Source organism: Lepisma saccharinum, chromosome 4 (assembly GCF_977018435.1).
Source record: "Lepisma saccharinum chromosome 4, izLepSacc3.1, whole genome shotgun sequence".
NCBI lineage: Eukaryota > Metazoa > Arthropoda > Insecta > Zygentoma > Lepismatidae > Lepisma > Lepisma saccharinum.
The window spans coordinates 105089682-105106118 of record NC_139232.1 but is presented as its reverse complement, the minus strand read 5'-3'; the positions used below and the strand labels follow the sequence as shown (position 1 = coordinate 105106118).

General features: G+C 38.0%; 1 protein-coding gene across 2 annotated transcripts in view; it reads left to right on the top strand.

Annotated features, from left to right (window-relative positions):
* Positions 1–16437, top strand: part of LOC145986696 (aminopeptidase N-like) — a 256273-nt gene that overhangs the window by 152627 nt on the left and 87209 nt on the right. Inside the window, exons 1-2 of one of the 2 annotated variants that reach the window (XM_083121010.1) lie at positions 11379–11462; positions 14629–14988. The exons of the other annotated variant lie outside the window; for it this stretch is intronic. Of the exons in view, the coding sequence (XP_082977136.1) occupies positions 14701–14988 (288 nt within the window). The 5' untranslated portion in view covers positions 11379–11462; positions 14629–14700. Of the gene's footprint in view, positions 1–11378; positions 11463–14628; positions 14989–16437 lie in introns of those variants that run through there. 2 annotated transcript variants of the gene reach the window in all.

Here is a 16437-nt window from a genome sequence, read left to right as displayed (position 1 = left end):
AACGTATTCTATTTACCAGTGGAAGTGCATAATATGCAAGTGCGTAAAAAACTAAGTGACTACGGCACTGTAGATGTTACCGATGGAACGTGGAGACCAAAATTCCGATATCTAGTGCACAGTGGCGTACGCTTGGCAAAAATGTCCTTGAAGAAACCTATTCCATCCATTGTGACTGTCTGTAATTATAAACCTTACGTCATATATTCTGGTCAGAACTCTACGTGTGAGGTTTGTGGTTCGAATGAACATTTGAGATCTATCTGCCAACGGCGAAAACCGACTGTACTGCATGTACCAACACGGCCAAATAGAACATATTGATGCCGTTTTGAACAAATTGACCAATGAAGGGAATGCAGAGGAAACAGTAGGCAACAGAACAACCAGAAAGGGCAGCTACCTATCTACCAGAGTCACAACGACATGGAACAAAAACAGCAAGAGAACACACCAGAGATAGAAGCCAAAATCACGACAAACAAAATTCAAGAAGAGAACCAACAACAGGTTGTTAGCGAACATCCCCCACCTTCACGCCCTCCCGCAGCAAGCCGATCCACCCACCAATCCCCAAAATGAGAAAAGGGAATCTGAAGAAGACAGTGACTTGTTCTCAAACTACGAAAGCGACACCAGCAACAAAGTAAAGGTAAGTCAAAGTACGCTTAAAAGAAAACTGCATGTTAGAGGAAAAGGAAATTCAGTAGCTAAATGACGTTCCACCAGAAAAATGAGAAACTAATACCAGAACAGTGCTTCAAAGTTCAGTCTAACTCCTCCGGAAGTCGTCAGAGTGTTAACCAACACCGGTGCTGGAAATGAGGAAAGTGGTACAGTGTAACAAATAATTATGGGGAATATAAACAACATAAAGTGTATACTAGTTCGAATTTGATTAGTTGTAGTGTTAAATAGGATAATGGAAACGCAAGTAATACGGGTGCAAACACAAATATATAAAAAGAATGCAAAGTGAAACTAGGTCTCGTCGTAGATTTCTTGAAAACTCAAGTAATGATGTAGCACTATTGCAGGAAGTCGGTAGAAAGTGCTTAGATTGCCATCACATATATATCGAGTATAATAATTACACTCCCAGTAGCACAGGAAACACAGCAATTTTAGTAGGTAAAGAATTAGTTAAAAAATGATCTAACGGAAGAATTTGGTCCTTGTCTATAGTTAACGTCTATGCTCTGTCAGGATCATGATGCTGAAAAGAGAGGCGCAATTTTTATGTGCAAGACGTACTGCAATGCACATTAGTCCATGAAATAAAGGTCAAGGATGTGTGGAACGAGAAACAACGAAATGCACCAGCGTATACGTACATACGTTATCGCAAGTAGTGTTTCGCGACAAGATAGGGCAGAGGTGCCCAAGCGGGGGGGGAGGGGAATACGGCGCAGGATGCACCATCGAGATTTTTGGGAGGATTTGTTCCCTTCAAATACGTTGCACCTTGCATTTTCTTGACGTTTTCTTTTTGAAGTGCCGTTTCCTTGACTTCTATTTCCATTTTTCCCCATTTTCTTTCATGTTTGTGCGATCTTAGTTTGATTCCCTCTGCAACTGTCGCTCGAGGTTTTTATCTTCTTCTTCTTTGTGCTTGAAGTTCACTCTGTCCGTGGGGTGCGGTGAGTGTGACGTCTTAAGACCACAGTTCCGATTTGGTTTACTGCGGGATTGTGGTGTCCTTTTAGTTCATTCCAGAACTTTGCTGTTAGTCTTTTGATAACATCTTCTATCTTGTCAATTTCGAGATCTTCGTGGATTTGCTGATTAGTTGTGTATCTATCGTGGCCGCTGATTATTCTTGTAGCTTTATTTTGAATTATCTGGAGTTTTGCCATGTAGGATTTCGCAGCATGATGCCAGGCTGGTATCGCGTAGAGTAATGCAGGCCTAATCATTGTTTTGTAAAGGCCTATCCTTGTGTCTAATGACAGCTGCAGATTTCTGAAGATTGCATAAAGTCCTCCTATTCTCTGATTTCCTTTGTGGTGTATTTCTTCTATATGAGTTTTGAATGTAAGTCCACTGTCTAGCGTTAATCCTAAATATTTTGCTTTCCTGGCGTTTGTGATGTCTTGTCCAAAGAGCTTCAAGGTTTGTTGCTCTTGTCTTCTCCCCCTGGCAAAGATGACTGCTATGCTTTTGGTTGCAATGGTTTTGATTCTCCATTTCGTTGTCCAGCGTTCGAATTCATCTAGCTGTCTTCTTAATGTTGTGTAACAGAACTTTAGTTGTCTTCTGGATGCAAAGAATACCGAGTCGTCCGCGAAGAGTGCTGGGAGGCATCCTGGAACTATCGGAATATCTGCTGTATAAAGGCCGTACAGTATGGGAGTCAGGGTGGAGCCTTGAGGGACTCCCGCGTTGATGTGTCTGGCTAAGGCTGTAGCTCCTTGGAATGTCGAGATGAATGTTCTTCCTCTGAGGTAACTTGCTAGGACATGAATATACGTGTCCTGTATTGGCATCTGGAATAACTTTCTAATTAGCCCTGCTATCCAGACTCTATCGAATGCACTTTGTACGTCCAAGAAGACTCCAAGGGAGTAGTTCTTCCTGTTGAACTTTGTAGTGAGATGGTCCACCACTCTTGCAAGTTGTCCTGTTGTGCTATGTGCCGATCTAAACCCAAATTGGAAGGTGGGTAAGATGTTTGCTTCTTCCACTTGTTCTTGGAGTCTCTTCAGTATTATTCTTTCCATGGCGTTGCTCAGATGCGGTAACAGGCTTATCGGTCTATAATACCTCTGTCTCGGATGTAGTATTTGTTTTTGTACAGCCTTTCACTATCTTCCAAAAGTCTCTGTGGTTTGGCGGATTGTCTTGGAATGTTTTATCCCATTTGTCTGTTCTCGTCCGTTGCAGATGGTCTCTGACTTTGGTTGTCAGTTCTTCCCATAAAGTCTTGTATCTGAAGAGGTGTGTTTCCTGCCACTTTTTGCGAGCTCATCTCTTGATGTGCAGGAGTGCGTGAAGTTTTCTGTCTGCTCTTGCCTCATTGGAAGTACTATCTTCTTTGGTGGTGCTATATCTAGCTGCTTGCTGCATTGATACTGTGATGTTATTAGTTGCCCTGTCTATTTCGTCCGCTGTTCTGATCTGTTGTTTAGGATCAGTGTTTTCGGCCAGCATTTGAGTGAAATGGTTCCAATTTATGTTAAATTTTGACTGCCTGGTCTTCTCATGTATGATGCTTCTATGCGGAACTACGAATTGCATTGGAAGATGATCAGAGTTGAGTGCGTGGTGAACATATGGTCCTGTCAGCAGAGTTATGTTTTTCAAGAGTACGACATCTAGAACATCTGGCTCTCCCGGTGCTCTTCCTTTTGGGTAGTGCGTGGGTTCGGTTGGTGCAGTGATGATAAATTGTGAGTTGTGAAGTGCTCTCTCAAGTTGTCTTCCGGCTGGATTGTCTACTCTTGAATTCCATAATGGTTTTTTTGCATTAAGATCTCCGGCTAAAACTATCCTTGGGCCCAGTGCTTCGAGAATTTGGATGTCTGTCACATGTAGTTGTATAGTTGGTTTCTTGTAGACTGCTATCACGATGATTGGTGTGCCAGGAGTCAAGATCTTTACTGCTGTTGCTGCAATTGTTGTTAGTTGAGGAATATCCACTTCTTCCACTGGAAAGGATTTTTTGACAAGGATTGTTGTCTCCTATTCTGTCTTTTATGAAGACTTGGTAGTTGTTAATTTTTAGTTGTCGTTTTGGTTTTAGAAATGTTTCACAAAGTAGAGCTACGTCTGCTTTGTGTTCTGCCAGGTAGTGTTGTAGTTCGATTTTCTGGTCTAGGATGCCATCAGCATTGAATGCGTGAATGCTTGTCTGATTTTGTATCTTTGTTCTCTTAGAATAGTCCATCGTCGATCATCTTGAGGACTATTTCTACGATTATCATCATTTTTTCCATGGTGGTTTTGGCTGTTTGAAGTCTTCTGCATGCTGTTTCTACGTATCGTAGTATTTTCTTGATGTTGCTTCCTTTCAGTAATTGGAGTAACGTGCTGAGATCTTCTGTATCTGATATTTCTTCTTGTACTTTTTGCTGATGATATAATATATAATATAAAACTCAAGATTTATATATTTTTGCAAAATATATGTAAACATTTTACACCTTAAATGTACCAAATTTAATCCATTAGATGAAGAAAAGGAAGTGTTTAAGGGTATTATCGAAGAGAGCGGGAGAAATATCCAACTCTTACATATTAAGCCTTAATTGACACGTGTGTTCTGGGGGTATCTGAATTAAACTTTGGGGGTGACAGTATCCAACTCTAGGTCTTAGATTATGGCGGATATTTTAGTTATAGGGGGATTGTGCACTAAATTGAGGGGGTATCCACTTCTTGTGTATTACTATTGTCTTAGACTATTGCGGAGATTCTGGTGTGGAGACTGAGAATTAACTTTTTGGAGGCGGCAATATCCACTCTTCAATATCAACAGTAAGTCTAAAATTGGCATGGACATTTTTGTGGCAGGATTGAATATTAAATTTAAAGGGCGAGATAGGAAGCACTTGATAAAGTGCTAAATATTAGGTTGTCAAGGGATTTCTGAAGTGCAGAGAGTTCGAACATGAAATTTTGGAGACTGTATTTAGCGATATGATATACACACGTTTTCGACCCGAGCGTACCAAAAGAGAAGCTGGGAAAGATTAAATATCTCGGGATCCTAAGAAAGTATTGACACCCCATTAAAATAATATTCTTGAAAGCCTGAAAAGATATGAATCTAAACATTTTCTTGCTCGCTTCGCTCGCAATATTCTCTTACGAGAATGCGTGTTTGGAGCTTTACTCAGGTGAATTTGAAATTTTATACTATGGCTGCATTACAAGACAAACGATATTCTCGATATTCATTAATAACATCACTTCTTAAAATATAGTGCGTAGTGTTAGTATATTGCTTAATTTAAACCAGGTGCATCGTATTATATTATCGCTCTGAGTGTAAGAATTTCTAGCTAGGGTTCTGTAATGTCTCGTGAAATAATAATTCAATCGTTCATACATCTGGAACATGTTATTTGGTTTGAATTTTCTATCTTGATTTTAAGTTGTGTAAAAAAATTGTGTTAAATACTCAAATTATAAAATAAACACTATTTAAATGCATATTTACATAATTAAATTTACTACATTGAACCAATAAATGTGCTAGCTTTACGTTTTTCGAAAATCGATCAATTTATTTATTTATTTGAAAAGTCCTGAATACTGTAAAATCCACTTTACATCAGGATATCAACCGGAAAATAAATAAAATTAAATTAAAAAATATGGACAGTTTAACTTGGTATTTCAATCAAATAGACATCAATTATTGCGTATTCATTCGTACTATTTTCGGGGGATTACGTTGAACGGTTTTAGGGGCGGCCTTGAGTGTTGGCCAACCCGGTTTAGGGAGGGGGAGCAGAACAAATATAGTGCTCAGTAAAGCTAAGGAAAAAGTTACTTTTGGTAGACACGCTGTCGTAATTAACTACTTTGTGAGGATTACGATATGATTTGGGGGTACGTATGACATGATTTGGGGGGGGGGGGTTGGCACCCCTGAGACAGGAGGTACATTTCCCACGCGTTGAATCCACAATTACATCAGTTAGACTATTACCTGCAGCCTTCAGTGATCATTAGGCTTTGATTACCACTATGAAGTCACCAATACCGATAATAGGAATTAGGAGGGGCTTCTGCAAGATGATTGATTGATTACAAGGCGACGACGCTGCCACTGCGGGGAGGCCTACTGGAAGATGAACACATCGCAATTAACAGATGAAGCAGTTCGAATAGCACTGGACAAAATAGATCAAACTGCCGTTATATGAGGGAAACATCCACCGGTGGTGGCACGAAATTTTCAAAACAATTTTAAAACGTTTTGTCAACAATATTCTTGGGACAAACTACGAGATTGCTATAACAAGTGCAATTTCTACTACGCAGTATTACATGAAATGTATGACTAGCAGCAAAGAGATCGTGAAACGCAAGAAATTGAATTGTAAAAGCACAACCACTTCTGATATAAGCAACCAAAGTGGACGAATACGAATTCGGAGTACGCTCCCAAACCTAGATACAGAAGATATTAATTTAACTCACGTCACCAATATCTATCAGCAGCGGCAAAAACAAAATTATATAACGGAAATAATAAAGAGAAGAATATTCAACAGATAGCATACAACTATTTAGAAACGAAATACTTTCGCGAATTTGTATCAAGACACATAATGCATACACATAGACGACCACACCGGCCTTACACCAGACGAAATACCCGACTTCGAAAAACCACATACCAAAGAGGAACTGCATAAAGCGGTAATGCAGGGAGCACACGTATCAGCACCCGGAGAAGATGGCATCGCAACAAGTGCATACAAAATATTATGGGGCGACACATTAACTACATGGGTTAACACAGAATAAAGAAGAATGTGAAAGAACCTTACAGAACAAAAGACGCAGTTATTTTAATAGCAAGGAGTCGCCATTGCGGACACATGGAAGATTACAGATCGATAACGTTATTTAATACAGATCATAGCATACTAACCAAATAGATTATAACTACTCCTGAACATGCTAGCAACGCCCTGCCAATATGGGGTAGTAGGAACTAAACAAATACATAATTTACTAAATTTATTGCAAGACACAGTATTAACAAACCAGGACGAGCAACTCGGCAAATTCTTCATTTCAGTAGACTATTCCCAGGCCTTCGACAGAGTGAGATACGATTATTTACTAAAACTCTTAAAACATATAGAGTCCCATTGAAACAGTACGAAAACATCATAAATTTGGTAACAGGTATAGATTTAAAAGTAAAAATCAATCGTTTCGTGTCACCCAAATGACGAATAAAAAGAGGTCTTCCTCAAGTCATCCCCTTAAGACTACCATTTTTCGTAATGGCATTGGACACTTTTCTACAGCATTGTCACAAGGCCGTTAACTCTTATAACCCAGAGGGACAGTTTACGGTCAGTGCATACATAAACGATGTTACAGTACAATGCCAGAACAAAACAGGAGTAAAAACTTTAGCATTCAATTCAGTCTACACCTGTATCAATATACGCTGTATAAAACGCACCTTATTACTAACTTCGTTGACCCTGTACAACAGACTGATTTTTCCACCTGACAGTGCGCAAATTATCCAACAAATACAGCAAACAAAAGTTGCATGAGTAGCACATAGCACAGAAATATCCCCAATACAACAGGAAAACTTTTCGTAAACAACTTTTGATCCACTCACTAAGGCATCTCCTAATGTTAAAGGCTTGTCTAATAAGACAAAGTAAACTGTCCTAGCCCCATCCCCAATTTTGGCCTCTGATCATCAGCTATCGTGACTAAGATAGCATCAGCAACAGAAAACATACCATTGTAACTTCCTGTTTGCTTGACGATACCTCCTTGGTCATTCTAGTATGATGCAATGGAGCACATGAAAAAATAATATAATTATCAACAGAGGCTACGTCGAATATAGAAGCTACGTCGTAAGAACGTGATAGAAAGAAATTGACGGTCAACACTATATCAATTGACGATCAATGTGTGGGTATTTCACACTGTTGCAATGATGAGACTGGAAAGCGAGGGGGGTGTTAAGTATGGTAGGAATAGTTAAAGATGGGTTTATAAAAAGGCCCCTCTGCTACTAAGTAATCCTGCAGTCTGATTGATCTGGTTCGGCCTATCAAAATTCATTACGGAGCAGGAGAGTTGAGGGAAGATATAAGTAATTGGACACGATTTTTCTTGATCAGATCTAAATCCTCAATGTTGAAACTTAGGTCGCAATTGCAGATTTATATAAATCTTTAATCTGAACGCGATGTTCAATATGCTGCAATACTTGCCATTTTGCAATAAGCACTTAACTTCTGGAGATCCTTTTTGTGTACGATTAATCTCTATTATATACCTAAGTAATTATGTAAAGGCTATGTTCGACCAGCATTCCGGCTCGTCAGGGTCTAACACACACAAACAATTATTTATAACTAAATTATTTTCAAGAGCCGACGAAACTTGGTAGGCCTTCAATAAATATTGTAACGTACATAATAAATACATGATAGCATTTATAGCGTGGGAGATCCTTTCGCATTACAGGTATTTCAATGTAATAGAGGGGCTTTATAATTTGATTAGAGATAAGAGGACGGTATTTCGAAACCAACACAAAGCAATTTCCTTCTCATTCTCGTAACCTACTCCATATTCGTGACTCGGAGTCATAAACTTATTTTAGCAAGCCACAAATTTGTTCCGATGAAAACACTGACATAAAGTACTTTTATTCATACTACTACGGTTTGGTGAATGCATAATTTGTGGATATTTGTCACGAAATGAGTTTAGTTAGAATTGACATGTTTCAAGACTTAAATAAGTAAACCAACCAACGACGTCATAAGGCAAGGTTAAACTTTATTTGCAGATGCGTTATTTGACTTCTGACTCACACTCGGAGTTAACATGGTAAAATCAGTATAATTTATGCTGAAACAAGATAATATATTTTTTTCCTTTTTGGATTTCATCAGATTTGAGGTTTGTGGTTTCTAACACTTCACAAAGACGTTCTGTATTGATTGCTGGCTCCTCTAAAAAGCGAACAAATTGTTATGATTTATATTTCAATTCAATCGTAATTTTGGTGTTTCAATCCATATATTTTCTGGAACATTACAAAATTTATCTTCAAGTAAAAGCACTTACAAGATGTACCGATAAAAAGAACGTTGTGTAAGACCACCTACAAAAAGATAAGAAAACTTTCCAGGGCCAGTGCAATGAGTTCATTGCCCTTGTAGAAACTGAGATTTCTGGTTTCGAGTCTTGGCATTATTATTATTATTATTATTATTATTATTATTATTATTATTTTGGCAGTGTACTCCGCGTTCATGTAGCTCCTAAATTGTCCTCATGATGATAACACTAAAATTTACATTTCCACATGGATTCAAAAACACGTAACCACTCGTTCCTAAGGACAGAGCTACGTGGGAATTCTTCAGAGAAAACGTTTGTTTGGAGTAACCAAACAATAGTTTCTAATGATCAAATATTTGTTTAAATAGGCAACAATAACATTATTGTGCACCAGAACTAATTTATTTTAATAATCGGGTATATTTGTTCACAGTTGATTAATAATATGGTCAAATCTACTAGATTTGGCAATAAGGCTGCCATGTTTTTTTTGTTTATACTCACTAAGAAGCCTAACCGAACAGGAATAGGCTAATTAAGGCCGGAGACGGAAAAATACTGTTGGAAAGCTTATCTTTCTTTTAACCTATATTCCTTGGAACCAGTAGCGCCTTCTGCCTATTCGCACATTCGCACGTGCACACCCAAATAAATCTGTAATGCAAAGCATTATTATTATACCTATTTATTGAACTCCATCTCCTTTGAAACATCAAGTGTTCCCACGCCGCTCCACCAAGAGAAATGGCGAAGAAGCCTACGATTAGTGATGTCAACTCGCGTCGACCGAGTCGCGCTTGTTGCAAACCCATTCCATTAGAGATTGTGCGACAGAGTCGAGCAAACCCATACATCATTGCCTTTTGAGGGATTTTTTTTTTGAAAAGGGAAATTTCGATGGTATATTGTCCCTCCGAATTGTGTCCCGTGCATGATAGGGGAAGAAAAAGGGGAAGGTGAGGAGGGCAATAGAAAGCGAAACGTGTATTTTAAACATGCCTGATATTGCCTTTGCTTAGTGCATCTAGGCCAAAATAAACGGTCTCTGTGGCGCAGTAGCCGAATTATGAACCCACGCGAAGGGAGCGGACATCAATCAGCCAGCTGTTTTGCATTGTGTGTTTCTGTTACTGAGTTGCAAAATTGTTTAGCGCTGTCAAAATCTCGTACCGGTTTCAGTGCAAACTGTTTGATTTCATGAAGAATAGGGAAACTGTACATAGCGAAAGCAGATACTTATAATTTAACGTTGTTGAATTTTTGGAGGGAAGTTAGCCAAATAGTCTGTACCGACTGCAGCAATATATGTATACGCGGAAGTGAAGGAAACATTCTGAAGTACGAAGCAGGTCAGTGTGAACTGGGTGAGTACTGTAATTTTCTTTAAGATTTATTATCCTCTTGATTTCGCTTGATTTGCTTGGTTATTAGTCTGTCATTACAAATAAAAAAACCGCTAGATAGATTACAGTTGATTTCCTCCATTTGGTAGTTGGATCGGCTTCTTTGGTGTACGCCAATGTTATTATTCACCTTGTTCATTAATATCAGTGGAGCGGAGGAGAAAGTTCTTATGAAATATATTTTGCAAATCGACCGACCCTGTGGCCGGGTGGTTAGCACATCGCGCTGCGACGCCAAGGTCCCGGGTTCGAATCCCGGTCGGGCTTGGTTGTTTGTGAATGTCCATTCATCAATTTCATCATTTCATCACTCATCCCCATCTTCGCAAATTAGCCAAAGAGGCACAAAACGCGAAGTAAAATAAACTAAATAAATGAATCAATCAATCAACAATAATATTGATATTGTAGATCGGTACTTCTATGTATTGAGTGATTTTGTCAGATTATCGAATGCTGAATTACATACTATTGCACAATAACATCGCTCTTCTCGTCATTGGCTGGATAATTTCCGAAATATTTGAAATTTGTAAAAAATCCTGAAATATAACTCTATCATCGCCTCATTTTCAGTGAAAGTTGATCAAAACGTGGGTTGCCAATACATTAAGCATTAATATGTGCTCAAGAAATGGGTGCGAGTATTTGACAGGGGTGTTATAACATTTCTGGATGCGAGACTAAGGTGCACACCCATAGAGCCAGACCACGAGCCGCCACTGCCTGACACCAATTCAATTACGTAGGTTGTAGGTGAGTCCACGTTGCACCGTGAAACCAACTACACGCACGAGTGCAGAGAGAGTCAAAAAGTGAAGCGAAATAGACGGAGTTACTGATCAGCAGCTGTCGTGACTAAGATAACATCAGCAACAGGGGAAAACATGAAATTCTAACTTCCTGTTTGCTTCACGATACATCCTTGGTCATTCCACGGTGACGCACAAACAGAAATAATAATAATAATAAAAAATAATGTTCATTATCAACAGCGGCAGGGGATATGAATACTATAAAAGTTACGTGGTAAGAACATGATAGAAAAAAATGTTGGCACTCAACACTATTGACAACCATTGTGAGGATCTCTCACAATGTGATAATGATGAGATTGGAAAGGGGGAGGGGTGCTTAAGAACGATAGGAAAAGCTAAGGATAGGATTATAAAAGGCCTTCTGCTACTAGGCAATCCTGCAGTGTGGTTGATCTGGTTCAGACTATCAACATTGATCACAAACAGAGAGAGTCGAGAGAAGGTACAGGTAAATTGAACACGAATTTTTCTTGATCAGGTCTAAATCCTCATTGCTGAAACTTAGTATATAAATCCTTAATCCTGAATACATATTCAATATGCTGCAGTGCTTGCCATTTTGCAATGAGCACTTAACTTCTGTAAGTCCTTTTTGACTACGATTAATCTCTACTTTATAATTTTGTTTAGCTTCTGTTCGACCAGCGTTATGGGCTTAATGTTGAAGGAATCAAGCTCAAGAGGGGCTAACACACGCACACATATTATTATTATTATTATTTACAACTAAATTATTTACCCTCAATGAACAATTTAACTTAAATGATGCAACTACTTCTCTTGTAGTCTACTGTTGTTACAAGCATAAAAATATTTTTTTTTTGTAGTGACGTTTAAATAACATCTTTATTCATCTTAAATAACAATAAAATGGACTGCTTCCTTCACAGTTAAGTTGCTACATTCCAACAATATACCACTGACAAGATTTATTGTGTAACTGATCCTTTTTTAAAAACGTTCTTTTTATTTAATCAAATATGTAATGTTGTAGTATCTGACACGTCGCAAGATACATTCGATGTTGATTACTGGCTCTTATGAACAGACGAGCAAATATCCATAATTTATATTGTAACCGATCGCAATTTAAGTATCTCTGTCGATAGTTTTTTCTGATACATTACGAAAATTTGACTGCATGAAATAGTCCTTAGAAGATGTACCTAGAAAAGAAAAATGTGGCCTAAGACCTGCAAAAAGAGAAGAAAACTATATTCAGTGTTACCGGCCCTTCGAGAACCTAGGGCCAGTTTACGCGTGGTCAGCGCATCGAATTCATTGCTGTTTTAGCAACTGAGGTTTCTGATTTCGAGTTCCGGGAAGTATGTCTTTTCGGATGTTGTTTTCATCATGCGATCGCATCGTCGCATTAACAAATTCAGACAGAAAGCAACGCTAAATAACAAAAAATACACCAAAAATATCAATTTTTCTCATTTTCTGACATTTTCACAGTGCACTCCGTGCCACCATTGCTTTCAAGTACCTTCTCAATTGTCCTCATGACGGTAACGCTGACATTCCATATGGAATCAAAAACGTAAACATTCCTTCCAAAGGACATGGGAATTCTTCAGACAAATCGTATTACTGTTAAGTCTTGTTTCCATGTTAATAAGACCTTAAAATGCTGAACAAGGCAAACTTTTATAGTATAAAAATATACATAAAGACATAACGTAAATTCTTATTGTGAATATTCGTCTGAAGAAGACCCTGTTAGAGGGTGGAAACGTTACGTTCTTATGTATATTTTTTATACAATTAAAGTTTGCCTTGGTCGTCATTTTAAGGTTTTATTTACAAATCTTATAGTTTCTAATATACAGAAAATTGTTTAAATAGGCAATAAACATATTATTGTTCACCAGGACTAATTTGGATTAGTAATCGTGATATTTGTTAATAGATACCAAAATACTAGATTTAGCAAAAAGGCTACCAAATTCTTGTTTAGGCTTACCAAGAAGCTTAACCGAACGTGTATTGCAAACTCAGTCAGGTTTTCTGCGTAAGCCTATCTGGAACTGGAAGGTCCTTCTGAATCGGTTTATTTGTCCATACAATAATTAACGACTCTCTATTGTTCATTAACTATTTATATTTACATTCCCTCCTTTTTAACTTTAATTTTGCTATCATGACTAATGTAATGTCTTTTTGATCACAATATCAACGCTCAGATTGAAGAAAGTGCAATCAGTTTTCATACAGGAAATGCCATTTCAACGCTTCGGTATGTAAAAGGACAACTAATGGGTTACATGACCGGAAAGAATTCATGTTGGCAAGGACATCTTCCATATTTCTTTTCTGAACAGTTCGCAAATGTACATTGTCATTATACTTCCTATCTGGCTCACCGGAACTGTAGGCGATGATGACGCAATCATTCTGAAAGAACACAACGGTGGCATGCATCACGCTGCTATATAAAAAAAATATTTTAACTCGGAAATTGGGTTTTTTCTTTTAAAAAAATCTGAAAAACGTAAGCGTAACATAAGCGAAAAGGTTTGTTTTTCGTGCATTGTTTTCTTGGCTGGGATAAACAAAATTGGACCAACAGTTTAAAGGGGCATCCGAAATTCTGTACGATGTGCCTTCATGATACCTTTGATTAACACTACAGTTCAAGAACTTAAAAATCATGATTTTCATGTTTCCATAATTATGTATCAATTAGTAATACACATATTTATTCAAACAAATAGCTATTCTATTTACAAGTTTTTTATGTTTATAATATGATTGATTTTTTTTTGTTCCTGATAGGCACAACCCGTCCAGTCACGTAACAACAATGTCACCCGTGTACTGAAGGGTTGACAACGTTACACAATATAAGATATAGATTTCTTTATTTGGATTTTTCATATTTAGCGTCGCATTCCGGTTCCTATTGTCTAATCCCGTCGATGGGGATGAATGGTGAATAGGTGGCACTGATGAAGGAACATTTACCCGTGCTAAATCCGAGACTGGAACACAGGATCTTCTGTGATGATTACGTAAATCTACCACTCAACCCTCTCGTCCACCTATGTGGCTTTCGTGACGTGTGTGCGCACTTCCTTTGATACATACATCTGTTATAAAACAATGAAGTGCACTTTGGTCCATTTCGATCGTTGGTAGACAGTTATTGTGCTAATTTCTAGCTAAGGAGGTGAAAAGTTATGCAATTGACTCATATCGCATGACCCGGCCCATCTCAAAACTGATCATAGTGCTCACATACTCAATGTTGGTAATTCTATGATTTATAGCCACCCCGATTACGTAGTGCTAATATCGTCTCCTTGTTATCAAGGAGTTCCTGGTTCGATACCCGGCAAAGTCACATAGTGGTTCGGATACCACGTTAAACGGTAGATACAGTCCCGATTAGCCTTTCTGTGCATAAAGAGGATTTATAAACAAACATATAATTTATACTTTGGGTTAGAAAACCCAATGCATCCCTAAATTCTGAATGTTAAAATATTTCATCTATTGTACAATGTATGTGCATTTTGGGGGAACGGGGGTTATACGAGGTAACTTTCTCGGAATATGTGTGACTTGTGGTTTTCAAAGTAACCAAGTATGTATTCTTCTTGTTCTTGCAGATAATCAGCCAACGTTAGTGAACATTGCCTCCAAGAGCGCTTTACAACGAAATCTTTCGCCGGTGAAAGAAGATGAAGACTGGACACACAGCGTGGACCAACAAGGCTTTGTTGCCGCTATTGTTTCTTGCAATTTGCAATTTCAAACAATCCCAGGAAAGCTTTGTTGAGGAGGCGGAACCTCTGCACAGAATGAGAAGAGTCAGCAACTATAAAATCGTGGACACTGATTGGGAAAAGTCTCTTCTGGATGGATCCACAGCTGACCATTGGATAGACGGTCTGACCACGGAGGAATGGTCGGATGATATCAAGCTCCACGAAAAATCAATTAGTGTGCGCTCTGCTGAAATGCCGGAGGTGAGCAGATGTGGTCAATAAGCTTATTTATATTTGTGGTAGTATTGTGCAGTAGTGTGTCCAAGATTTTCGAAGGGAGTATTACGTATACTATTTCAAGTAACCAGTACCTACTCGTTTTTGCATATTTTCCTGCTCTTCAAGTTCACTTTTTACATTATTGTCATTGTATCTCCCGGTGTCCAATTACAGCGCAGAACTGTTATTTTGACAACATCCCGTTTCCCTGCTAGCTGCTTTGTGAGGTTGATTTTTAAAGTTGCCGCTTCTTGCCCGAGTAAGTATAATTATTTTCATCGAATCGGTAGATAATCACAGAGATCATCAATACACATCGAAAATTTTTGCAAGCTATTAAACCTTAGTCAATTTTCCCCTTACTGAACGTTCGTGAACAGCATGATAACCTAATTTAGTCTTTAAAACAAGTATCCACACAGCAGAGTATGAAGAATGTAAGATTCATGTCTCTCTCTCTCTCTCTCTCATTGTACGAAATAACGTAAGTTGAAATCTCGTTTGCATAACTTTCTGTATACCCTGTAGTTGCTAATTTGATTTTACCATATGTGAGTCTCTGATTGTGCCTACCCAATTGCATTGTTGTCTTGTATTAAAGGATACCAGATTTGATCTTCAAATTACATAAAGATTCAAATTTCATCTTAAAACTGTAGGCCCAATCCTGATTAGACTATATGAGCATAAAATGAACTTAAAACGAACATTCACATGTCATTTACAAAAATGAATTAAATGTTAATATTAAACTATTATAATTTTCATAAGAATTGAAAACTTTCTATTCATCATATGTGTGCGAAACTACTTGTGCATACACCCTATTTAATTTTTGAGATAGATATGCTACTACAAGGGAGATTTAGATCCCAAAGTAACTTATAATTGGGAGTGGAAAAAAGCAGGATTTCGATTGAATAACATAAAAGAATCAGGGGCCTCCCTGATTGCATAAAATAATGTCACCTTGTAATCAAGGGAGTCCCTAATGGAGGCACAGTAATTCAGGCCCCATTTTAAGCTGTAGGTCCAATCCCAATTAGTGCAGACACATAATGGTTCGGATTCCACATTATATCGTAGGCCCAGTCCCGATTAGCCTCACTGTTCATAAAGTAGACTTAAAACACCAAATAAATCAAACAATTAAACCAATCCCAATTAGCATATCGAAACATACAGTGAACTTGAAGAAACACAATTTGTAATGCGAGGTAGTTAGATTTTTTAAATATACTTGTCTTTTGCCATTTGTGGCCAATCAGTTTAGTTTTTGCGTCAGATTTAGGGCCACCGTGCTCTAAGATAGTGTTTCCAAACTACCGGACTGAGTCCAGCATCGGGCCCCATAAGTTCATTAGATTCAGTGGTTGCTAACTATTTTAAACCCTATTTTATATTTGTCAACAAGACTATACATATGCCATA